General features: G+C 64.0%; 2 protein-coding genes across 6 annotated transcripts in view; both read right to left on the bottom strand.

Moving 5' to 3' along the window:
• Positions 1-3,221, bottom strand: part of CARS1 (cysteinyl-tRNA synthetase 1) — a 41,723-nt gene extending 38,502 nt beyond the window's left edge. Inside the window, exon 1 of one of the 2 annotated variants that reach the window (XM_062195640.1) lies at positions 3,147-3,221. In XM_062195640.1, coding sequence (XP_062051624.1) covers positions 3,147-3,171 — 25 coding nt within the window. In that variant the 5' untranslated portion in view covers positions 3,172-3,221. The remainder of the gene's footprint in view (positions 1-3,146) is intronic. The other variant, XM_062195639.1, reaches the window with a different exon arrangement.
• Positions 3,222-3,808: 587 nt separating this feature from the next.
• On the bottom strand, positions 3,809-23,252 carry LOC133762745 (tumor necrosis factor receptor superfamily member 10A-like). Of its 4 annotated transcripts, XM_062195635.1 has the most exons (12): positions 23,118-23,252; positions 15,618-15,717; positions 13,937-14,065; positions 11,793-11,907; positions 11,396-11,451; positions 10,567-10,640; positions 9,917-9,991; positions 9,696-9,810; positions 9,591-9,616; positions 8,690-8,959; positions 7,178-7,220; positions 3,809-5,221 (listed from the first exon to the last, which is right to left on the bottom strand). In XM_062195635.1, exons 1-12 carry the CDS (start codon positions 23,151-23,153, stop codon positions 4,902-4,904), a joined length of 1,359 nt encoding a protein of 452 aa, XP_062051619.1. In that variant the 5' UTR covers positions 23,154-23,252; the 3' UTR covers positions 3,809-4,901. The 4 variants fall into 4 exon arrangements, with proteins under 4 accessions (XP_062051619.1, XP_062051620.1, XP_062051621.1 ...); XM_062195636.1 differs by lacking the exon at positions 11,396-11,451 and having other exon boundaries at positions 9,696-9,818; positions 23,118-23,251; XM_062195637.1 differs by lacking the exon at positions 11,396-11,451 and having other exon boundaries at positions 9,696-9,794; positions 23,118-23,250.
• Positions 23,253-23,499: the final 247 nt, after the last annotated feature.

Raw genomic sequence — 23,499 nt, 5'->3', positions numbered from 1 at the left:
CCGGCTTCAAAGGGACCTAGCACCCCGTCCCCTCACCTGCACCACCCCCGGCTTTTCCCCACACCTGGCAGGTGGCCTCGGAGGCGAGGCCGGTGCCTGAAGCTTCCCCTGGGTCCCCGACCTCACCCCGAGCAGGTGAGGTCACGCTGGAGACCCAGCGGGGCTCTTCCAGCACTGCCGGGACTCCTGCAGAGGGGCCGCCAAGCCCCAGGCACCCGCGAGCAGACCCGGATGGGGCGAGTTTCCTGAGCACCAGCCGGCCAGGGCCGGATCTCCGCCTGCCCTCCGCCTGCACGGTGCCCTCACAGCTGGGGCCACACTCGCCAGGGCTACAGCACCTCGTGGCTCAGGCCATCCACCAGAGGCTGCCTCCCCACATCGGGCGAGGCTGACGAGGTGGAGAGACGCTCGGAGACACGGCGTCCTGAACCCCAACAGCCAGGACCCGCAGGGGCTTCCCGCACTGGAAGGGACCCAGGGACCTGATGGGCGGGGAAGCAGGTGCCGCGTTTCCCGAGTCTCTGGTAAGCTGCTGCTATTTTTATCGTGGGGAGAACACATAAAAAGTTCTAACGACGACGCCGGCTTCAAAGTGCCAGGAGCGGGAGGAAGGAGCTGTGTCGCTGGGCGCGGGCCCAGCGCCCCGTGGCCCGCATTCCTGTGTAGGACGCCCGCTCGTAAACTGCCTGGCGCACAGCCGGCGCTGCTGGGTCACTCCAGGGGCTCCCTGCTCATACAGGTGCCTGGGGCGCCGTCTGAGTGGCCGAGCCCTTCCAAAGGGGACCAGACCAGCGGGGGAAGCGCAGGTGGCCGCAGGCTCCCGGGCGACGGAGGCGGTCATTCGGGTAATATGGTAGCAGCACTGACGTGTCTGGAGGAAACACATCAAACAGCCAGCTTTCAAGTGGTCACAGGCTCAGGCCAGACCTGGGCCCGACCCCCAGGGGAGGGGAGGTGGCAGGAGCGCACCCAGGGCACACCCCCTCCTGGGACCCTCGCCCGACCTCCAGGGTGTGAGACCCCCCGCTCACCGTGGAGCCCCCTGCTCTGCCTGCGGGGGAAGGTCCGTGCAATTCCGTCCAGGGTGGACACCCCGACGGGCGACTCTCCCAAGGCTGGACAGCAGCTCTCACAGCGCTTACTACAGCCACGCACGTGCCTCAGCGGGACCACCCTCCCAGGCCTCCGCACCCGCTTCTGCGTCCGTATCTGAAGGCAGCCTGACACAGGGAGAGATCCCCCATGCTCTGGCTCACCCCTACATGCCTGCAGCAGCCAGGCTGGGCCAGCCAGAGCCAGTCTGGACTCCTTCTGGGTCTCCCACGTGCGTGGCAGGACGCGGGCACTTGGGCCATCTTCCGCTGCCTCCAGAATTGCATTAGCAGGGCGCTGTGTGGCTGGCACAGGCAGGACTGACTCCCAGGCACGCCCTACGGACGCGGGCAGCCGAATGCCCGCCCTGCACCGGCCGCTCCGCCACTCACGGGCCCCCGACCCCTGCCAGAGTAGTCTCCGAGCTGAGCCAGAGCCAGGCAGCCCCGGGGGACTCTGGCATTTGCACCAGGGTCTTCAAGCCCCGCGCGAGCGCCTGCTGAAACACAGCCCTTCTAGCAGACCTGTGGGCCTCCGCGTGTGGGGCTGCACCCCCCCCCCCCCGGCCTCCGTCCACTGAGCCCGCTGCAGCGGAGGTCCCACACAGCCCCGTCCCGCACACGCCCCTGCTCCTCAGGCCCCACGCGCCCTGTGCCGGCTCCCACTCACCCGCACGGACTGGCACTGCCCTCAGGAAGGGGCCTGCAGCGCTCACCCACGGAGCTGGCGGGGACAGCCCTGCGCGCCCTGCTCTCAGCCCCTGGGAGGCCACGCTGCCCACTCCCCGGAGCCGGAGCCTCCTGGCACAGGCCGGGCACCGCAGTTCCCCTGAGCACCACCCCCTTCCTCCCCAGGGGGCAACAGGCGACTGGTTAGCAGCACCCACTTTCCTTCGGCCTGGGGGACGAGCGGCCGTGTGCAGGGGGCACACGTGGGTCCCATCTCGCTGGCGGGAGCCCAGCCAGCAGCAGCTTTGTCCTCCTGCTTGGGAACTGGCGCTGTCTGGGTCATTCCCAACAGAACCACCCAGGGCACCCGCGCCGGGGGCAGGGGCCCCGCTGCAGCCCAACTCCCCGGCTGGGAGACACAGCAGCGCCCACCAGACTCGCTCCACTGAACCGCGTGGAAACGTGAGCCAGCCGCGCCGCACCCCAGCCTGCAGGGTCCCAGGGGCTCCCCACTGGAGGGTCCAGACGACCCAGGAGAGGCCGTGGACCCCGGGAGACCCCGGGGCAGACACACGCGCTCCGAGTCAGGACATGGAAGACGCGGCCAGAGAGATCTGGGAGCACAGGGGTTTCCTGAACTCAACCTTGGGGACCACAACAAAGCCAGAAACTGGAGGCCACAGAACCCTGGTGGCAACGTGACGCCTCCGGGCGTCCGTCCTCTTCCTCAGAGAGCGGCCTCTGGTCCTGCATCAGGACGATCAGGGCGAGCGAGCTCACACGCGTGTGCCCGCGTACATGTGTGTGCATGCGCATGTGTGTAAGCGTGTGCATGTGTGTGCACGCGTGTACGTGCAAGCATGTGCGTGGTGCACTGTGGCGCGTGTGCACCCGTGTGTGCGCGAGCAAAGGAAGGGGACCAGGCGCGGCGAGGGCGACGGAGCACTGGCTGGAGCCGCGGGCCCGGGGCTTCGGACTCAGACCCCTGCTCACCCCGGCGCACGGCAACGCTCCGCAAGCGAGGCCACGCCGACCAGACTGAGCGCCTAGCAGCCACTCCAACAGAACAAGCCGCTTCGGCGTCTACACCAGAGGAGCCGGAAACGCCTTCCGGGAAGGCCGAGCAGGGCTCAGCCCCGGCGGGCGCACGGCCGGGCCGGGGCCACCGCTGTCACCTGGGCGCCGGGGCCGGGCCTGGCGCGGCGCACACCCGCTCCGCTCGGGCCTCGGGTCTCCCCGGCGCGGCCCCAGCCGCCTCGCGCGGGAACGTCCAGGGGAGGCGGCGCCGGCGGGGGCCCCTCACAGCCCGGCCTCGCGCCGCAAGCCAGCCCCGCACCGGGACGTCGACGCCCGCGGCCCCCAGCCCCGCTCGGCTCCGCCACTCACCCTGCTCCCCGGAGGAACCTGCCATCGCGAGAGACCCGACGCGCAGCCCGCCGGACACTTCCCAGAATCTGATGCAACCACCGCCCCGGAAGTCCCGCCCCACGCCGAGCCCGCCTTCCGGGACACGCCCAGTCGCTAGGCAACCGTCGCGGGATTCGGACGCCGCCGGCGCAGGGAACGCCGGGAGTTGTAGTTTTTACTCCTCATCGCCTCCCGGGTGCCCCGGGACCCCGCACTACGGGTCGGGACGCGGAGGCCAGGCCCCGGAAGAGTCCGGGCACGGTGACACCGGCACGGAGGACCCACCGCGTCAGGCACAGCGACAGGGGCGGCGGCCCAGGCTGGGGGGCCCGCCGGGCAGCAGCGGAGTGCAGGCATCTTGGACAGCCGCGCTCCCGAAGGCTGCCTGTTGTGGGGCGCGCCGGGGCCGGCACCCGGGCTCCAGGACTGGCAGGGGGTCCTGGCCCGTGCTCGGGATCGGGAGCCCGAAGCTGATGACGCCTGCGCCGGCGGTGGGGGAGCGGGGCGAGCCAGGGCTCTCGGGCCTGCCGGGCAGTAGCCGGCACACGGGCTCCTGCTTCCTCTGGGCGTGACGTCCCCGGCCGTGGGCGCACTCCCCCCCCCACCAGGCTTCTGTACCCCCCTGCAATGAGAGGAAACTCTATGACAAATATATTTTATTGAAGCTACACATCTTTCCTGCATTTCTTACGTGCAGGATCAGAGAAGCGGCTCCTGCCTCCTGGCCCCGCCTGGCAGGGACTGCGGGGTGGAGACGAGCAAGTTCCTCCCCAGGTGTGTGGTCAGAGCCGGACACCTGAGGTTTCACTGCTCAAGTTATCAGGTCAGGTAGCCCATCTGCTCCTGGGAGAGAGTTCTCTTGGGAGCTCTCCTTGGGGGAAGGGCTACCTGGGCAGGAATTAAAGTGCAAACTGTGGGGCCGGCGCTGTGATATAGCTGGTAAAGCCGCCGCCTGCAGGGCTGGTATCCCATATGGGCGCCACTTCTGACCCAGCTCTCTGCTATGGTCTGGGAAGGCAGTGGAGGATGGCCCCTGCACCCACATGGGCGAACCGGAAGAAGCTCCTGGCTCCTGGCTTCGGATCGTGCAGCTCTGGCCATTGCAGTCAATTGGGGGAGGGAACCAGCAGATGGAAGACCTCTCTTCAGGCGCTTCTCACACACACACACACACACACAGGCTGGATTTCTAACTTCCTAACACGACCACTTGGCAGTGAACCGGTGGGTGGAAGCTTGCTCTCACTAACTCTTTGAAATAAATAAACTAGGAAGATGAGTTCTGGGACGCACACTGCACAGGGCCAGTCCCGCACAGGACAGGCAGCAGACAGGGCTTCCGCCTGCCAGTTCACTCCCCAAATGGCACCGTGGTTGAGGCCCAGCCAGGTCTCCCGAGTGGGAAATGGGGCCATCGGCTGCCACCTCCCTGGCACGGGACGTGGAGCAGCCAAGACTCACACCGGCCCTCCTACACCAGTGCTGGCACGCAAGTGGTGGCCTGCCTGCCATGCCAGAACACGCGTGTGGGAAGTACCGAGTGTTCACAGCTACCCAGGCCACGCAAGCACCACACACACGGGACAGCAGGTGCTCTGAGGACCACGGGGCCCCCGGAGGCCACGCAGGACACAAGCAGAGCGGCATGGATGTCCCTGTGGAAGCCGGAGGAAGGCCTGCCGCGGGGAGGGGGCCGCGGAGCTCGGACCCAGGTCCCGGGAACACGGCCTCGTGTCACGAGGCTGCGGGTGGCGTGTCTCCGCCGTGGCGTTTCTCCAGAATGCCGTCAGCCACCAGTTTGTTCAGGATGTTCTGCAGAGGCATGTCCGCCTGCAGCTTCTGGAGGGCGGCCATGAGCCGGAACACCGTGGCACGGCTGCCCTGCCTATCCCGCCACAGCACCAGCATCCTGTAGCGCTGCTCCACCACGTTCCTGGGGTTCTCCTCCTCACAATTGCCAATCTCGTTTTCCTGGAGCCCGACAAACCGCATAAGCATGTTCCATCTGTCTCCCGGAACTTCACACGCGAAGTGGTAGTAACACCTACAGATGCCTGGGAAACAGGAAAACCAGAGACAGGTCACCGACGCGCCAGGGGGCACCGGAACCGGCTGCCTCGGCAGCGTCCCCGGCGGCTCCCGGCAGCCCGAGCCTGGGCTGGGACCTGCCTGACCCCCGCCTGCCAACTGGTCACCACTCAGCGTGGCTGGGTCCCTGAACTCACGCAGACACCCCCAAGGGTGAGCTCATGGCACGAGAGGGTGGAGACCGAATCCAGCACCCCCCGCCCCCGGCATGCCCTGGGACGGGGCTCCCCGGGGGAGGGTTTTGTGAAAGCCAGGCTGACTGCTGCCTCTGGCTGCTGCCATCCACTGCCCGCCCAGAGGCCCAACCTGTGGGGCTGCCCGACCTCATACTTGAACAACCTCTTCTCCCTCGGTCAGCTGCCTCGGATATTTGGCTGTGCCCCTGAAAAGCTGCCGGTTAGAAGGACCATGCACCATGTGGCTGCGGCCTTCCGGGGGAAGGCACAGAGGCACCCAGGGAAGTCCGAGCTCCCTTCCTCCCGCCTGGCCTTAGGGTCACCCAGCGCTAGGGCCGAGGCCCGGGCCAGTCTGTAAATGAGAACGGCTTCCTGCCGTGTTGGCGAGGATGTGGGAGCGCCGGGCCGCAGCCCCGTGGCCTGCAAAGCCTCCCTTCCCCTGGCCAGCACGGCTCTGTCCTGCACGTGCCCGGGACACGTCGTTAGCTTTAACGTGGACACATCCTCAGTCTCCCGAGTGAAGAATGGAAGACAGGGCCAAAACTGTCCCCGCGCAGTGTCCCCTGCGAATGCAGCCTCAGAGGACGCGTTCTGCGATTAATTTTATTCCTGCCTCACCTTTCCCCTCTCACTCGTATTTCCTGTCACTCAATTTCATTAACTTTCCAAAAGAATGATTTCAGAGCCAGCGCTGTGGCGCAGTGGGTTAATCCTCCGCCTGCAGTGCTGGCATCCCACGTGGGTACAGGTTCGAGTCCCGGCTGCTCCACTTCTGATCCAGTCCCCTACTGGTACACCTGGGAAGGCAGCTGAAGACGGCCCCAGTGCTGGGCCCTGCCCCCACATAAGAGACCCGGATGGAGCTCCAGGCTCCTGGTTTGGGTTTTGCCCAGCCCCAGCCATGGCAGCCACTTGGGGGAGTGAACCAGCAGATGGAAGATCTGTCTCTTTTTGTCTCTCCCTTTCTCTGTAATTCTGCCTTTAAAACACAAGAAACAAAAATAAATAAAAAGATGTATTTATTTGAAAGGCAGAGTTACCAAGAGAGAGGGAGAAACAGAAATCTTTCATCCACTGGCTCACTCCCCAAATGACGGCAACAGCCAGGGCTGGGCCAGGCCGGAGCCGGGAGCCAGGAGCTCCACCAGGGACTCCCCCCGCCTTTTTTTTTTTTTTTTTTGACAGGCAGAGTGGACAGTGAGAGAGACAGAAAGGTCTTCCTTTTTTCCTTTGGTTCACCCTCCAATGGCCACTGTGGCCGGCACACCGCGCTGATCCGAAGCCAGGAGCCAGGTGCTTCCCCTGGTCTCCCATGCGGATGAGGGCCCAAGGACTTGGGCCATCCTCCACTGCCTTCCCGGGCCACAGCAGAGAGCTGGACTGGAAGAGGGGCAACCAGGATAGAATCCGGCGCCCCGACCGGGACTAGAACCTGGGGTGCTGACACCGCAGGCGGAGGATTAGCCTAGTGAGCCGCGGCGCCAGCCTGTCCCATTTTTGTAAGCTCACACAGTAACCCCTTTTAGGTAACAGAGTCACAGGAATGAATGAAACCTGCTGAGAAACAAAGTCGCTACTTTCCTGGGTCCACGCACCCCCGGCGCCCACTCAGGCTTTTCAGAAACACCAGGCCCTGCAGCGCACACCCAACAGCCGTGCCGCTAACGCCCCCTCTGGCCCCGTGCCCAGGACCCTCACAGCCGCCCTGCCCCGCACCCACACCCCAGGCCCAGCCCCAGTACTGACCTGGACCGGACGTGTCCGTCAGGACGTACTGCTCTGCATACTCCTGAGCGGGGAAGAGAAGGGAACGGTGAGTGCGGGGTCGCCCGCGCAGCCCCGGCAAGGCCACAGAAACCCTGGGACGTGATCCCTCTTTCCAGAAGATTCTGATGGGAGCTGGGAGAGCCCTCTGCCCGCTCACTGCCCCATGCCCGCGGCAGCCAGGGCTGAGCCAGGCCCCACGGCTCAGCCGCAGCTCTGCAGTGCCGGCTGCCGTCCGGGCTGTGCGTTCCCTGAGAACGGGGACAAGGCGGCTCCCGCCCTCACCGCCCGGCTCCACGGAGCCCAGCTCCCAGCCCAGCCCTCCTGGGTTTTGTGTTACTCACTTGTCTCAGGCCCTTTGGCCAATGTGTCAGAGACCGCGTCCCTGCACGGACACAGGCCCCCGGGTGAGCGGCTCCGAGTTCCAGCCCAGGGCCGACGCCTCTGCGCCTGCCCGCACAACCCACAACAGGGGCTCCCGCGGCCCCGCAGGCATCCTGGAGACGCTGCACACGCTGTGCCCCCACCCTAGCAGGTGTCTGCCCATCCTGCCAGAGCCACTCAAGTGTCACCAGCTGGGGACAGAGCCCCAGGATGGAAAGTGGAGAGGGTCACTGTGCCCTGTGTGGGGCTGGACGTGGCACCCACTTCTGTCCCCGCGGACATGTGTGTGCGCGCCCCTCCCTCCCTCCCTTGCCCCCCGCCACCCGGCACAGAGAGTGCCCCGCGGTCTGGTGCAGGCAAGCCCCCACCCCCCGACTCCTGCTGCATCCCGGCAGCCAGGCCAGGGCCTCGGCACCCTCAGGGACAGCAGGCAGGGCTGGGGAACTGTCCCGGGCTGAACTGTGCCCCCACCAAGATGCTGAGGCCCAAGTGCCAGTGCCTGTGACTGCGGCCTTGTCTAGGACAGGGGCCGTGGTGGGGCCGCGGTGGGGCCATGGTGGGGCCGCGGTGGGGCCGTGCGCAGCGGGCTGAGGCACCCCCTGCGATGCCGGCATCGCCTCTGAGCACGGATCAAATCCCACCGCTCCTCCTCCAACCCAGCTCCCTGCTACAGCCTGGGAAGGCAGCGGACGATCCCCAGGGGCCCGGGCCTCTGCGCACTGGGAGACCCAGACTGAGTTCCAGGTTCCTGGCTTCCGCCTGGCTCAGCCCAACGGAAGATTTTTCTCTTTGTGCCTCTCCCTCTCTCTGTAAATCTAAGATTTCTTTACTTTACATTCACATGAAACAAACAAACCTCAGGAAAAAAACAGGGCCCTCGCATCCACAGGATGAAGTCACAGGATGCAGCCCTGTGTGACGGGCTCTTCCCGACCAGGGGGTCTGCACAGCGACACCCCACAGGAGGGCAGGCACGGCCTCCAGCCAGGAGAGGCCGGGGGCGGCTCCCTCGCAGCGGGGGGAGGGCCAGCCCCAGCACCCTGCGTACAGCAGGTGCTCAGTGAGTGCACACTTCCCAGCTCCTCCCACCCACCCACACGTTTCACTCACCTGCTCCAGCTCCTCCAGGGAGGCTGCCGCCTTAGTCTGGTTCCGGGCCCCAGGATCCAGGCGCGGTGCCTGCCCAGGGCCAGGCGCTGCTGCCTGCGGCTCGGGGCTCCCCCCAGGGCCTGTGGGCGCAGGGCAGGGCCCGGCTCGGGGCGCTGAGGCTGAGGTCTCCTCCTCCATCACCAGCAGCACGTCTTCCCTCCCAGGGCCCAGCTCGCTGCCCTTGGTCTCCGCGGACAGCAGTGCCTCAGTGGGCTCCAGGGGCCCGAGTGCCTGGAGGAAAAACCACCCCTTGTGCTCACAGGAGCCCGCAGCCCAGCCCTGCCCCAGCCACGTGTGGAGAAGCCAACGCCTACAGTCCTGGAGCCAGGCCCACTCCACCACCATTCCCTGCAGGGCCGAGGACAAGCCCGCAGCGGGTGTGCTGCAGCCCCCAGAAGCGTATCCCTGTTCCCGCCCCTGCCAGCCGTCGCCACCAGCAGGAGGCCACGCTGCCGTGGGGTGGAGCCGGCACCAGTGACCGGTGCTTTGACCAGAGGCAGGACAGGAGACCACGTGATGATCACGCAGGGCTTGGGGCCAGCGCCCGGAGGGGGTCCCACCGACTGCAGACGCCCGGTCCCGCTGTGGGGAGCCCGGCTTGGGGTCATTTGGGAAGGTGGCCCTAGAAGCTCCCAGCAGCCCTTGGCCGCCACTCGGCCCGTTTCGGCGCGGCAGGTTTTCCGGCAGCACACAGCTGGGGCTCCGGGATGGTGCCTGCCCCTCACCCACTCCTGGAGGTTCCTGGAGCGTCATGCTGCCAAAGCCTGTTCCCTAAGCTCCGGGCCGGGACCCCAGCCACCATCAAGCCGTTTCCGGGGCCGGGGGCAGGGGAGTGCGTGCCCAAACCCCAGGCGATACTTACATGGCCACCTGGCTCACTGGACTCTCCTGGAAGCAAAGAAGGGACCGGCGTGAGTGCAGCCTTCCTGGGCGGGGGCACCTGATCCCCGCGGGGGAGCACACTTACGTTTAAAGATCCTGGCCAGCGACCGCAGTACACCCGGGACGGGGGACGGGAGGCCGGCGAGGCCCTTGGCTGCCCAGCACGGCTGCCCGAGACTCCAGCCTGTAGGAGACGCCCCCTGAGAGGCTGAGGGCCTCGTCAGATGCCGCCCCCGCCCACCCAGCTCAGAGCCATGGCGAGGCCACGCTGCGACCTTGTCCTGGGGCAGCCGGGCTCTCACTTACCTCTGCTTTTGCAGTAGCAAAGGATGAGTGAGATGAGCACGATCGGGATGGCCAGCAAGCCCAGGGGCCACCACCCTGGAAGGAGGCACGGCAGGCAGGGTGAGGCAGGGCAGAGCCAGCCGGCCTGCGCCCGCGGCACACTCCTGCAGGCCCCGGGGCTGGGGGGCGCGCAGGTCCCGGAAGACTGGTGGCCAGGCTCCCACAAGAACTCCTGACTCAGGACCCGCAGCCAGGCTGGCGGAGGCAGAGTGCGGCCACCTCCATCCCTAACCCAGCAGGAGGGCAGCGCGCAGGGAGAGAGGACGTGGGCGTGCTAGCGATGGGGGGGGGGGGGGTCTGCAGGCTGCGTGGACACCGGCCAGCTGAGAACAGCGCTGTGTCCTGGACACCTCAGCGTGCTGCCTGCAGCCCGGCCCACTGGACCCTAACTCCACACAGCGGCCCTAGGGCAGGGTGGGGGGCCACAGCCAACCCCAGCACGCTGCCCACTGCAGACGCGCGCCGTGGACAGTGGGTTTTGTGTGAGATTCGGCCGCTGTCCGGCTGCTTTTACGACCACGGCGGAGCTGAGTGGCCGTGGAGGCAAAGCCCAAGCTGCTGACCCTTCCAGAAAGGCCCGCTCCCAGGGTGCACGCCCCACGCGGCCTTACCTGTTGAGGGGTCGGCACACTCCGTGTTCCTGGTGGGTGTGCACGGCCTGCGGGTGACCTTGTCCTTGGGGCACCTGAGGGGAAAGCCCGCGGTCACGCTCCCGGCCCAGGCTCGGCCCAGGCCCACTGGGGGGCCGCCTGCAAGGGCTCGGGGAGCGGCGCCCGGCTCGAGGCCTGCACCGGCTGCATGCCCACCACGAGGGAAGTCAGCTCAGAGACGGAGCCAGGCCACGCAGGAAGGAAAAGCGAGTGCAGAAGCAGCGAGAGCCCCGAGGAGCCCCCGGGAACCTGTCAGGCGGGACAGCAGGGCCTGAGGCCGCCGAGGAGCCCCCAGCATGCCCCTGGCCGCCAGCTCGTTCTCAGGCGGCTTTACCGTAGGGGCCGGCGCTGGGGCACAGCAGGCTGGGCTGCCGCCTGCGACACCGGCACCCCGAGAGCACCCTGGCCTCCGTTTCAGCGCCGGTTGGCACCCCGGCTGTTCCACTTCCCATCCAACTCCCTGCTGCTTCGCCTGGGAAAGCAGCGCAAGATGGCTTCAGGGCCACGCGGAGAGCCGCACAGGGTCCCAGCCTCCTCGGCCCCGGCCGCTGCAGCCATCTGGGGAGGGAAGACCTCTGGCTCTGTCGTCATCTTATTTGGACTGCCCAAGGACTGAAGATGGGGTGGCCGCACTGGGCGGGGCGGCGGACTTCACCCAGTGGGTGCCGTCCTTGGAGGAAGAGGAGAGCTTGGGAAACTCAGACAGAGAGGAGGCTGCGTGAAGACAGAGACAGACACAGGACAGGAGGCCGAGACTGGAGCGCCGCGTCTGCACGCCGAGGGCCGCTACCGGGGCCAGCAGAGGCAGCGAGGGGCGCCTCTCGCTCCTGACGTCGCTCTGCAGAACTGCGAAAGAACAGGCACCGGTCTGACTCGCTGTGTGAGTGACAGGCGTCCTGCTCTCTCCCCGGAACTCCCTGCCCCACGGAGGGGGCCGCCCCCCCCCACCCAACAGCCCTCAGGGCCAGACGGGGCCCAGGCCTGCGGCGCTGCCTGCGGCCACAGTGGGGCTTGGGACAATTTGCTCAAAGAGTGAAGGAATGACCGGTGAGCAGACTCCGGGCAGGCGGCCGGGAGGGCATTCGGGTGATCCGCTAGAGGCTGCCCTACTAGCCCGTCTTACACGCGGGAGGCCAAGGCTGGGCTCTAAGTGACCCGGACGAGCAGCGGGAGAGTTAGGGCGGCACCTGCTACAGCGGAAGCAGTTTTCCACGCAGTCCTCAGAGTCGCAGTAGAAGTGGCCCGGCCGGCACTGGCACCGGGTGTTGCTGGTCAGAGCGCAGTTGGCCACCACCTCCTGGTCTGTCGCAGAGAGAAGGCCCAGGGCCACACACAGGTGTGGATTCGTGCTGGAGGCAGCAGGCCGCCTGTCCCCGCCCTCAGGCTGGGCGTAGGGTCTGCCGTTGCCCTGTCTTCTACCGGGACCCCTGCCTGCAGCCCGGGCTGAGGGCGACAGGGCTGACCTCTCAGGAGCCCCCCAGGGACAAGCCCCCCAGTGCGTGTTCTGTGAGAGCAGAATTCAGCTGGAAGGCGGCTGCAGAGTCTCTGGGCCCTCCCTGCCCGCCGCCCGCACACCCTCTGCAGGCCCCGGGCGCCCAGGGCTCCCGTCCTGGCGGCACCGCCCCCTGCACACCTGCCGGCAGACACCTCCGCCCACCTGCGGGATCACACCCGAGACAGAGGACTGACAGGAGGCCCCATCCACACCCCTCCCCCAGGTTCAGCCTCCATCTCCTCTGTGCAATGTCTCCTCATTCTAGATTTTCCAAGTTGGCCGCCCCATCCCCGCTCGCCCCTACTGTCAGGGTCCTTGTGGACGCTCGCCGTGAACCTTTATTCATTTTCATGTCTTTGAAAGGCAAAGGGACAGAGACAAACGGCCATCTTCCGACCACTGACTCAGTCCCCATGCCCGCGACAGCTAGGGCTGGACCCGGCCAAAACCAGGAGCCGGGACCACAGTCCGGGTCTCCCACACGGGCGACACAAACCTAAGGACTTGAGCCCCCAGGGTGCCCATCAGCAGGAAGCCAGAGTCGGAAACAGAGCCAGGGCAAACCCGGCCGCTCGGACGCGGGGTGCAGGCAGCCCCAGCGCCTCCTCCCCGCTGTGCCGCGCCCTCCCAGCGACTCTGCAGGCTGACAAGGTTCCTTCAAAAAGTTCGCGGAAAAACGGACTGACAAGGTAAGTTCATTTTGGTGCAAAAATTTTTTAGACTCATGATTTTTGCATCATATGCATTTCTATTAGCTTGTTCTATCTGAGAGGCAGAGAGAGAGGCAGAGAGAGGGGAACCGAATGGCAGTGCTCTCATTCCCCAGCTGCTCCCAACAGCCGGGGCCACAGCCGGGAGCTGGGAACTCGTCCAGGTCTCCCACGCGGGGCCGGCACCACTGCCTCCCCGACCAGCACCGCAGAAGCTACAGTCAGAGCTGGGGGCTGCACCAGGCACTCCCCCACGGACACGGCCGAGCGCCCACTGCCCCTCTACGTGCTGGGGGTCTCACCTGCTTGTCCACGGGGACATTTTATGCACCCCTTACTAAGCTTCGTTCCAGGTGTCGCGGGCTGTTTGCTTGTTTGCTAACGCAAACAGTATCTTTTCTAAGGAACAAGTTACCGGAGCCAGCGTGTGGCTAGTGGGTTACACTGCTGCCGGCGACACCCACATCCCGTACCCGAGTGCCAGGCCAGGTCCCGGCTGCTCTGCAGTGCGGCGTCCTGCTCACGCGCTGGGTAGGCGACAGCGATGGCCCAAGCACTTAGGCTCCTGCCACCCAGCTGGGAGGCCAGGAAGGAGCTCCCTGCTCCTGGCTCCGGCCTGGCCCAGACCCAGCTGCTGTGGCCACTTGGGGAGTGAACCAGGACGGAAGACGCTATGCCTTTCAAATAAACAAATACACCTTTAAAAGCAAAAACAAAACGATCTGTCGTTGCTATGGTAACTCAACGACTCATATATTAATACCGTCTGCAGCAACTAAGCGGTTAGGGGCTGGCACTGGGGTGTGGCAGGGTAAGCGGACGCTTGCGACCCTGGCATCCCACACGGGAGCGCAGATTCGAGTCCTGGCTACTCTGCTTCCGATCCAGCCTCCTCCTCGTGCACCTGGGAACACAGCCGACGACGGCTCAAGTACTTGGGCCCCTGCCACCCATGCCGGAAACCAGGACGGAGCTCCTGGCTTCCAGCTGTGGCCTGGACCAGACCTGGCTGTTGCGGCCTTTTGGGGATGGAAGAACTCCATCGCTTTGCCTTTCAAATAAATAAATCTTTAAAAAAACAAAAAACCAGTGGAGCCAGTGCCCCCAGGCGAGGCTGCACACTTACCGGGCCTGCAGGGGCTGCACGGGGAGCAGGACGCCTCACCGCTGGGGTAGGCCATGAACGTCCCAGGCCTGCACGGCTCGCACTCTCCAATGCTGTGGTTCTGTGAACACAGCCCGCTGACGAAGTGGCCTGTGTGACAAGTGGGACAGAGGTGAGGGGGCCAGGGCCCATCATGTCCGCCCCAGAGGCAGGCACAGCACCACAGTGCCTGCTCCTCAGCCTCCGTCCTCCTCGGAACTTTCTGGACCCGCCTACAACGCCGCATCCCATATGAGCAAGGTGAGACCCGGCTGCGGCTGCTCCACTTCCGGCCCAGCTCTCTGCTAACGGCCTGGGAAAGCAGCGGGGGAGGGGGCCCCTGCACCCCTGCACCCACGTGGGAGACCCGGAGGAAGCTCCTGGCTCCTGGCTTCTGCCTGGCCCAGCCCAGGTCATTGTGGCCATGTGGGGCGTGAACCAGCAGATAGAAGACCTCTCTCTGTCTCTGTCTCTCACCGTCTGTAACTCTGCTTCTCAAAAAATAAAATAAAATCTTAAAAAAAAAAGGGACAGCTGTGAAGGAGTTTCAGCACTGAGGTGGTGACGGAACGTCTGCAGGTGCACACAGGTCTGGGGTGGGGGAGGGGTGCAGGTGTCTGCAGGTGCACACAGGTCTGGGGTGGGGGAGGGGTGCAGGTGTCTGCAGGTGCACACAGGTCTGGGGTGGGGGAGGGGTGCAGGTGTCTGCAGGTGCACACAGGTCTGGGGTGGGGGAGGGGTGCAGGTGTCTCAGGTGCACACAGGTCTGGGGTGGGGGAGGGGTGCAGGTGTCTGCAGGTGCACACAGGTCTGGGGGTGGGGGAGCATCTGCAGGTGCACACAGGTCTGGGGTGGGGGAGGGGTGCAGGTGCACACAAGTCAGGGGTGGGGGAGTGGTGCAGGTGTCTGCAGGTGCACGCAGGTCTGGGGGTGGGGGAGCGTCTGCAGGTGCACACAGGTCTGGGGGTGGGGGAGTGTCTGCAGGTGTACACAGGTCTGGGGGTGGGGGAGGGGTGCAGGTGTCTGCAGGTGCACACAGGTCTGGGGTGGGGGAGGGGTGCAGGTGTCTGCAGGTGCACACAGGTCCGGGGGTGGGAGAGGGGTGCAGGTGTCTCAGGTGTACACAGGTCTGGGGGTGGGGGAGGGGTGCAGGTGTCTGCAGGTGCACACAGGTCTGGGGGGTATGGGAGGGGTGCAGGTGTCTGCAGGTGTCCGGCCTCAGAGTCCCCAGGAAGGCCCAGGTGCTGATGGGGGTTGGGGGAGGGCTGCAGGTGTCTGGGCCTCAGACTCTCCAGGAAGGCCCAGGTGCTAATGGTGGTCACTGGCCGTCAGGCAATGGAAAGCAAAGCCCTTGACCTGCACCTGCTCTCCAGGGCTGACCTGGAGCTCCAAGCATCCTGAGGAGTGTGAGGTCAAGCCCTGTCTCAGCAGGAGACCCCAGTCTGGCCTGGGCCCCTCCCTGGTCCCCAAGCCCACATCCCCCTCCCTGGTCCCATGGTGCTCCTCCAAGCAGGGGCCCAGGGAAAACTCCTCCCCAGGTGGGGTGAGGGGGACGGCGGGCGGGCGGCTGCTCGGGAGAGGCCGGCCCAGCCCTCCTCGGCCACGGGCTCCCCCACCTAAGGCTCTCCAGGTTGGAAGGTTCTAGAAGACGCCCTGGACTCACCCGCTGGGCAGAATCTACAGCAGTGGTCCTCAGAGAGATACTCATCGGGCTCACAGACAATCATACCAGTTGCCACGGTTGCCACGGTTGCCAAAGCCACCTTCCAATGGAGAGGAGAGACAGGTGTTACCCAGGGTGCCGCGACACAGGGCCTGAGCACAGGAGGAGACACGGGCGGTGGCCACAAGTGGCCTTCCTTCGAGACATGCGCTGGACACTTGGATGCTCTGCCCTGCAGGCACTGCTCTGGGGACTTCTCCAGGTCCAAACCCGTGTGGTTCTGCCCACCGCCCTCGGCACCAACACTCCCCTGCCCACACCGCGGGATGTGTCCTCACACAGCGTCCCCTGGGAACAGCGTGGTCTGTCCCAGGAAGGAGCCAGCCCGTCCCGCGGCAGCTGGGATTCTGAGTCCGTGTGTACACACACGCGTGTTCACAGACACGCTCCAGTGCCTGTTGACCACCGATTGCTCTGTCTGCGTGACTGAGGGGCTCTGCGGTACCCGAAAACCTAGCAACATGGGTTTACGGATTCCACCACAAAACTGTGTCTGCTTCTCGTGTTTCAAAGCTATGACAGACACAGTGCCGTGGCTCTTTTTTAACTTTAAAAATGAATGAAAAGACAGAAAACAAGCAAAAATTTAAAAACAAAGTAAAAAAGAGAACAAATAAAAAGAAAAAACAAAAAATTTTAAATTTTTTTAAAAATTTAAAAAATAAAAGAAAAAAATCAAAAAGACGGAAAAAAAAGAAAAAAAATTAAAAGTAAACTTGCAAAATGTATTGAAGACCTGAAAAACAATTCCTAGAGATGAGTTTCCCGGAAAGCTGGGCTACACAGCGCATTCGTCTGCTGTGTTAAAACGCGCATTAGGACACAAACACAGAAACCGTGGGGGGAGCCGCCGTCTTCCACTGCGTGGGCAGCCACGCAACACCTAGGGGACGGCACACAGCCCTGGCCGAGGACAGGCTCCCGACTTTAGGCACCAGGCCTGGGGGCACCTGTGACACAGACAGCCACCTGTCACAGCCTGTCACCTGTAACACAGCCTGTCACCTGTCACACAGCCAGTCATCCGTCACAGCCTGTCACCTGTCACATAGCCAGTCACCTGTAACACAGCCTGTTACCCGTCACACAGCCAGTCATCCGTCACAGCCTGTCACCCATCACACAGCCTGCCACCTGTCACACAGCCTGTCACCTGTACCGTCACACAGCCTGCCACCTGTCAGTCACGCAGCCTGCCACCTGCACCCATCACACAGCCTGTACCTGTCACACTGCCTGTCATCCGTCACACAGCCTGTCACCTATCACAGCCTGTCACCTGTCACATAGTCAGTCACCTGTAACACAGCCTGTCACCCGTCACACAGCCAGTCATCCGTCACAGCCTGTTACCCATCACAGCCTGCCACCTGTCACACAGCCTGTCACCTGTACCGTCACACAGCCTGCCACCTGTCACACAGCCAGTCACCCATCACACAGCCTGTCACCTGTACCGTCACACAGCCTGCCACCTGTCAGTCACACAGCCTGCCAACCCCACAGCAGGCCCCTCTTCCCGTCATGAGCACACCGCAGGCGATGCGGAGCGGGGACAAGTGAGAGAGGCAGGGAGCCATCCCCCTCTCCGCTTAGAAGCAGCAGGAAGTGGCCTTCCTGTCACAGGTAACATCCTCCAGGCTCCTCCCTCCCCCTCAGTGCCACGCCCGCACGGGGCTGCCCGGGGGACCCAGGCAGCGCCACTGCCTCCACCGGCACCAGCCCAGGTGCGGAATTCTTTGCAGGAACCTTAGGACGCGGTGGGGACAATTCAGGTACAGAGCAGGGCTCTCCTCCGGAGGCGGACCGGACAGCACGGCTCCAACTCGCACAAACGTCGCGTGGACTTGGCGCTCCACGCACGGGGGACACGGGTGTCGGGTGACCTGGGGGCCTCCCACGGTGCAGGCGAGCGCCCCGGGCCACGTGCACGCCTCCAGCGGGAGCACAGGGCTCCCTGTGGTCTGCATGATCCTCCGCGGGGAACCCACACTCTGGGCGGCCACGCAGGGGCCGGCCTTGGCTGGGGCTGCAGTCCAGTCACCCGCAGGCCGCAGAGTTACCGCCACGGAGGGGTCACTCGCGGACGCCCCTCCCCCGGGGGAGCGGAGGAGCTCACGGGACGGCACAGCTCCGCTCCCGGCCTTTCTGGTCTTCCCACTGCGGCCTGGACGTCGCCTTCCCGGAGCGGCCGCGCCTCTCCCCGCTGCGTGCTGCTCCCCATGGGCAGCTTCCGCAGGCCAGGCGCTCTGCTCTGGACCCGAGCCCCCGGCTGTAGCGCACACAGCACTCCCCTCGCTCGTCTCCCCGCAGCCTTCGCACACAAAGAGGGGGCGCTGGGAAGCACAGCACTTGGTCACCCCAGGATTCAGGCTCCGCATCCCACCACCCCCACTACTGCCCCCGACTCCACGACGCGTGCAGAGATGCAGCGGGTGGGACAGCTGCCCCCAGGGCTCTGTGACTGGGCACCCACTCTCTGGACACAATGTACCGGTAGCCCCAAGGCCACAGCAGTTCTGTGGCCATCCGGAGTCCAGAGAGCTCTGTCGCCCGACAGGCACCGCGCCGCCGAGGGCCACCAGGGGGCGCTCCTCCTCCAGCTCCAGCTCCCACTAAGAGCCTTTCATAGCAGGCGAAGTCACCACTTGCAATGCCGGCATCCCACATGGGTGCCGGCTCCTGTCCTGGCTGCTCCACTTCTTTTTTAAAGATTTATTTATTTTATTTGAAAGGCAGAGTTACAGACAGAGAGAGAGAGGGAGAGAGAGAGAGAGGTCTTCTATCTGCTGGTTCACTCCTCCAGATGGCTGCAACGGCCGGAGCTGGGCCAATCCGAAGCCAGGAGCCAGGTCTCCCACGGGGGTGCAGGGGCCCAAGCACTTGGGCCATCTTCCACTGCTTTCCCAGGCCACACAGAGAGCTGGATCGGAAGTGGAGCAGCGGGGACTCGAACGAGCGCCCATACGCGATGCCGGTGCTGCAGGCGGCGGCTCTACCCACTATGCCACAGCTCTGCTTCTGACCGGGCTCCTGGTCCTGCTAATGCACCTGGGAGAACAGATGAAGCTCCTGGCTCCTGGCTTTGGCCTGGCCCAGCCCAGCCATTGTGGCCATTTGTGGAGTGACCCAGAGGATGGAGGATGTTTGTCTCTCTCTTTCTCTGTAACTCTTTCAAATAAATAAAATAAATCTTAAATTAAAAAAACAAACAAAAACGAAAAAGCCCTGAGGCACTGGCGCTGTAGCGTAGCAGTAAAGCCTCCATCTGCAGCGCCGGCCCCCACATGGGCGTCAGTTCCTGTCCCCACTGCTCCACTTCCGATCCAGCTCTGCTGTGGCCTGGGAAAGCAGCGGAAGACGGCCCAAGTGCCTGGGCCCTGCACCCGCGTGGGAGACCCGGAGGAAGCTCCTGGCTCCTGGCCTGGCCCAGCTCTGGCTGTTGTGGCCATCTGGGGCATGAACCAGAGGATGGAAGACCTCTCTCTCTCTCTCTCTGTAACTCTGCCTTTAAAATAAATAAAATCTCAAAAGAGATAAATCTCAGACGGTGGAAGTTTGTCTCTCGGGGAGCTCGGCCCACACAATGGGGCTGCATCAGCCGAGTAGGCGTGGCTTCCTGTGGCTGGACTGGTGGAGGCGCCTCTCCTCCCCACGGGAACCACCCACCCAGCCTCCGGCCACTTCAGCCCAGCCCCTACCAAGCACTGCTCCTTCCACCAGGCCTGGCCAGCACCCACTGGAACCCTGCCCCCGCCTGGCAGGCCGACTCCCCCGCCCACCAGACAAACAGTACGGAAGTCCAGACAGGCTGACTGCGCCAGCTTTGGCGAACGCAGGCCGGCGTGCAAACCAGGACTGCACAGTGCAGGCCACATTCCGTCTTCCGGGAAAACGTCCCGGTTCCTTTTCCTCATGGATTCTCATCTTTCAAGATACAGTATAAAGGTAGCATCTACCGGGGGCTGCTGCTGTGTGTAGCGGGCTAAGCGACCATATGCAGTGCCAGCACCCCATAGGGCCCCGGTTCCCGGCTGCTCCACTTCCCATCCAGCTCCCTGCTGTGGCCTGGGAAAGCAGTGGAGGATGGCCCAAGTGCTTGGACCCCTGCACCTGCGTGGGAGACCTGGAGGAAGCTCCTGGCTCCTGGCTTCAGTCTGGCCCAGCCCTGGCCATTCTAGCCATCTGGGGAGTGAACCAGCAGATGGAAGACCTCTCTCTTATTCTTTCAAATAAATAAATAAACGTTAAAAAAAAAAAAAAAGATAGCTTTGGGGCCAGCCCTGTGGTGTAGTGGGTAAGCCGGCACTGCAGATCCCATATGGGTACTGGTTCTAGTCCCGGCTGCTCCACTTCCCATCCAGCTCTCTTCTGTGGCCTGGGAAAGCAGAGGAGGATGGCCCAAGTCCTTGGGCCACTGCACTCACATGGGAGACCCGGAAGAAGCTCCTGGCTCCTGGCTTTGGATTGGTGCAGCTCTGGCCGTTGCGGCCAATTGGGGAGTGAACCAGCAGATGGAAGACCTCTTTCTGTCTCTCATTCTCTCTCTCTGCTTCTCCTTCTCTCTGTGTCTTTCAAATAAATAAATAGCATTTATCTTGATACCTGAGGGATGTTTTGGGGGTTCCTCCTTAAATTTTACACCAGACGAGGACCCCTGCTCACCTCTTTGCTGCCCCCACCATCCCCCCAAGGCCCACCTCTCACTGGTAACCCTCGCCCTGTGGGGCCCAAGGGGCCGTCCCGGCTCTGCCGCTCCCTCCAGGGCTCCTGGCCATCAGCCCCTCCTCCGCCCCCCCAACATCCCTGGAGACTCGCCCTAGACTCCACCTGCCACGCGGCAGTCACAGCCCAGGCGACAAGTGCTGCCTGCAGAGCCGCGGAGGCCCCAGGCTCTGCGGGCCAGCACCGGCTGGAGGTCCTCGGCCACTCAACTTGGGGAAAGAGCAGGGGCTCCCGCTGGGGCCGGGGAGCTCGGGCCACAGCAGGCTTTCTCTGCGCACCCAGGCGGGCCGGAAGGTGCACGGAGGAAGCCCGAGGCTGCAGGCAGGGGGAGGGACGGAGGGATCCCAGAGCAGCAGGGGCAATGAGCCGGAACAAACCACCTCCCGGAGGGCGGAGAAACAGCCAAGCGCCTTCCAAGCAGAGACCCACTGGGACTTCCACACACGGCCCGGGGTGTGAAGAGCCCGGGGAGGCGCTGGACACCCCCGTGAAGACGCTGCCTGGGGGGGCCAGCTCCCCCACCCCTCCAGCTCAAGTACCTGGGTCCCCACCACCCACGTAGGAAGCCAGGACACAGTCCCAGCTCTTGGCATTGGCCCGGCCCAGCCCTGGCTGCTGTGGCCACTTGAGGAGCCAACCAGGGGATGCGAGACTTCTCTCTCTGCCTCCACCTCACCCTCTCTGTAACTCGTTCAAATAAATAAATAAATCTTAGAAAGGAAGAAAGAAAGAGAGAGAGAGAAAGGAAGGAAGGAAGGAAGACAAGACACCGCGGCCGGCGGAAGGATGCGGCTGCTGGGTTTGCTCACCGACCACGGGAGGAGCCAGGGACGGGACCAGCTTCACATCGCTCTGATCTGAGGTTAACCAAACCTCCCCGCTCTCTGAAACGGGTGATCTTGCTGGGACAATGGGAAAGCTCTGTGGCACTGTAGTTTTGAAAAATAGCTACATTTGAAAAATCCTGATATTCAGAAACGGTGGCTTGAAAAAGTTCCAACCCAGCTCTCTGCTGTGGCCTGGGAAAGCAGTAGAAGATGGCCCCAGTCCTTGGGCCCCTGCGCCCACGTGGGAGACCTGGAGGAAGCTCCTGGCTCCTGGCTTCAGATCAGCACAGCTCCGGCCATTGCAGCCATCTGGGGGAGTGAACCAGAGGATGGAAGACCTCTCTCTGTCTGTAACTCTGCCTCTGTAATTCTACCTTTCAAATAAATAAGTCTTAAAAGAAAGAAAATAAAAAGAGAAGAAAAGTCAAGTCCCCGGGGCCAGCGGTGAGTTAAAGCCACCTAAGCCCCAGCTCGAGACCCAGGCACCACACCGCCTGCAGCCCTCATGAGAGTCCCGGCTGCTCCTCTTCCGATCCAGCTCCCTGCTGTGGCCTGGGAAAGCAGAGGAAAATGGCTCGAGGGCTTGGGTCCCTGCACCTGCATGGGAGACCCAGGGGAAGCTCCTGGCTCCTGGCTTTGGCCTGGCCCAGCCTTGGCTGTTGTGGCCACCTGGGAATGCACCAGCGGATGACTCATTCTCCCTCTCTCCTCCTCCTCTCTCTCCTCCTCCCTCTCCCCCTCCCCCTCTCTCCTCCTCTCTCTCCTCCTCCCTCTCCCCCGCCCTCTCTCTCTCTCTCCTCTTCCCTCTCTTTCCCTCTCTCTCTCTCTTCCTCTGCCTTTCAAATTAATTACTTTTTAAAAAAATCATGGAAAACAGAGATAAAAGATACATTTATTTTGGTGCCCAAAACTTTTAAATTCATTGATTTCTTAAGATATATTTTCTACACATGGATTTTAGAAATCTTTTATACCAGATAAACGTATCTTTTTTTAAGATTTATTTATTTGAAAGAGTTACACAGAGAAGGAGAGACCGAGAGACAGAGAGAGAGAGACAGCAGAGAGGCGCAGAGAGAGAGAGAGAGAGAGACAGGTCTTTTATCTGCCAGTTCATGGTTCACTCCCCAACTGGCCGCAGAGGCCATAGCTCAGCCAATCTGAACCCAGGAGCCAGGAGCTTCTTCCAGGTCTCCCACGCAGTGCAGGGGCCTAAGCTCTTGGCCACTGTCCACTGCTTTCCCAGGCCACAGCAGAGAGCTGGGTCGGAAGTGGAGCAGCAGGACTTGAAATGGCACCCACATGGATGTCGGCACTGCAGGCAGCGGCCCTACCCACTACGCCACAGCTTCGGCCGCAGACTTTAATTCAACCTCTCACCAGGCTGTGCTTGGTTTGGGCACTTCCAGCTTGCCCGGGCTTGCCCCGTCCCACTCTCCCCACTCCTTCCTCCGGCCCCCGACCCAGGGCCCTCCCGGGGGTCCCCCGCACCCCCAGGGCCAGGTCCCGGCCGCTCCCCACGCCCCCAGCCGACCCGCAGGTCCTCCCGGGGGTCCCCCGCACCCCCAGGGCCAGGTCCCGGCCGCTCCCCGCGCCCCCAGCCGACCCGCAGGTCCTCCCGGGGGTCCCCCGCACCCCCAGGGCCAGGTCCCGGCCGCTCCCCGCGCCCCCAGCCGACCCGCAGGTCCTCCCGGGGGTCCCCCGCACCCCCAGGGCCAGGTCCCGGCCGCTCCTCCCGGGTGTGCTCAGCGCCCCCCCAGCCGACCCGCGGGTCCTCCCGGGGGTCCCCCGCACCCCCAGGGCCAGGTCCCGGCCGCTCCTCCCGGGTGTGCTCAGCGCCCCCCCAGCCGACTCGCACCCCCGGCCCGAGCGGCCGACTCGCACTCACCAAAGCCGCGAACCGCAGCAGCCCCGCGCGCGCCATGGCCCGGCCGCGGGAGCAGGCGCCCAGGGGCCCGCGCCGGCCAGTGCGGTTCCGGGAAGTCACGCGCTGCCGCCTCGCCGCCCGGGAAATACTGCGGGCAGAAATGGCCGCTGCCCAGGCCCAGCCCCGACTGGGAGAGGCGCCCGAGAAAGTTCCCGCCCAGGCTCCCGGCTTCCGCTGTCGCCAGGGGGGCGTGCACCTGCCGCTCACGTCAGTAAAGTCTGGTTTTTTAATAAATCTTTATAAATACAGCCTGTGGCTTCTTCCCCGTGTCCAAGCGCCCCCTCCCCTTTCTAAGGGTGAGGGGACATGGACCCCCACCCCCGCCCCCGCCGTGGCCGGTGGC

Source organism: Lepus europaeus, chromosome 7 (assembly GCF_033115175.1).
Source record: "Lepus europaeus isolate LE1 chromosome 7, mLepTim1.pri, whole genome shotgun sequence".
Lineage (NCBI taxonomy): Eukaryota > Metazoa > Chordata > Mammalia > Lagomorpha > Leporidae > Lepus > Lepus europaeus.
Note: the sequence above shows the minus strand (reverse complement) of the source record. Positions and strands in the feature narration are given on the sequence as shown.

What these genes read in the sequence shown, in the direction of transcription:
- LOC133762745 (XM_062195635.1), bottom strand. Translation starts at nt 23,153, where the DNA reads ATGGCGCGCGCGGGGCTGCTGCGGTTCGCGGCTTTG. An exon ending in GCTGGCCAGGATCTTTAAAC is followed by an intron (nt 9,617 to 9,695) that starts GTAAGTGTGCTC and finishes CTTTGCTTCCAG; the next exon opens with GAGAGTCCAGTGAGCCAGGT. An exon ending in CCCTGGAGGAGCTGGAGCAG is followed by an intron (nt 7,221 to 8,689) that starts GTGAGTGAAACG and finishes TTCCCCGCTCAG; the next exon opens with GAGTATGCAGAGCAGTACGT.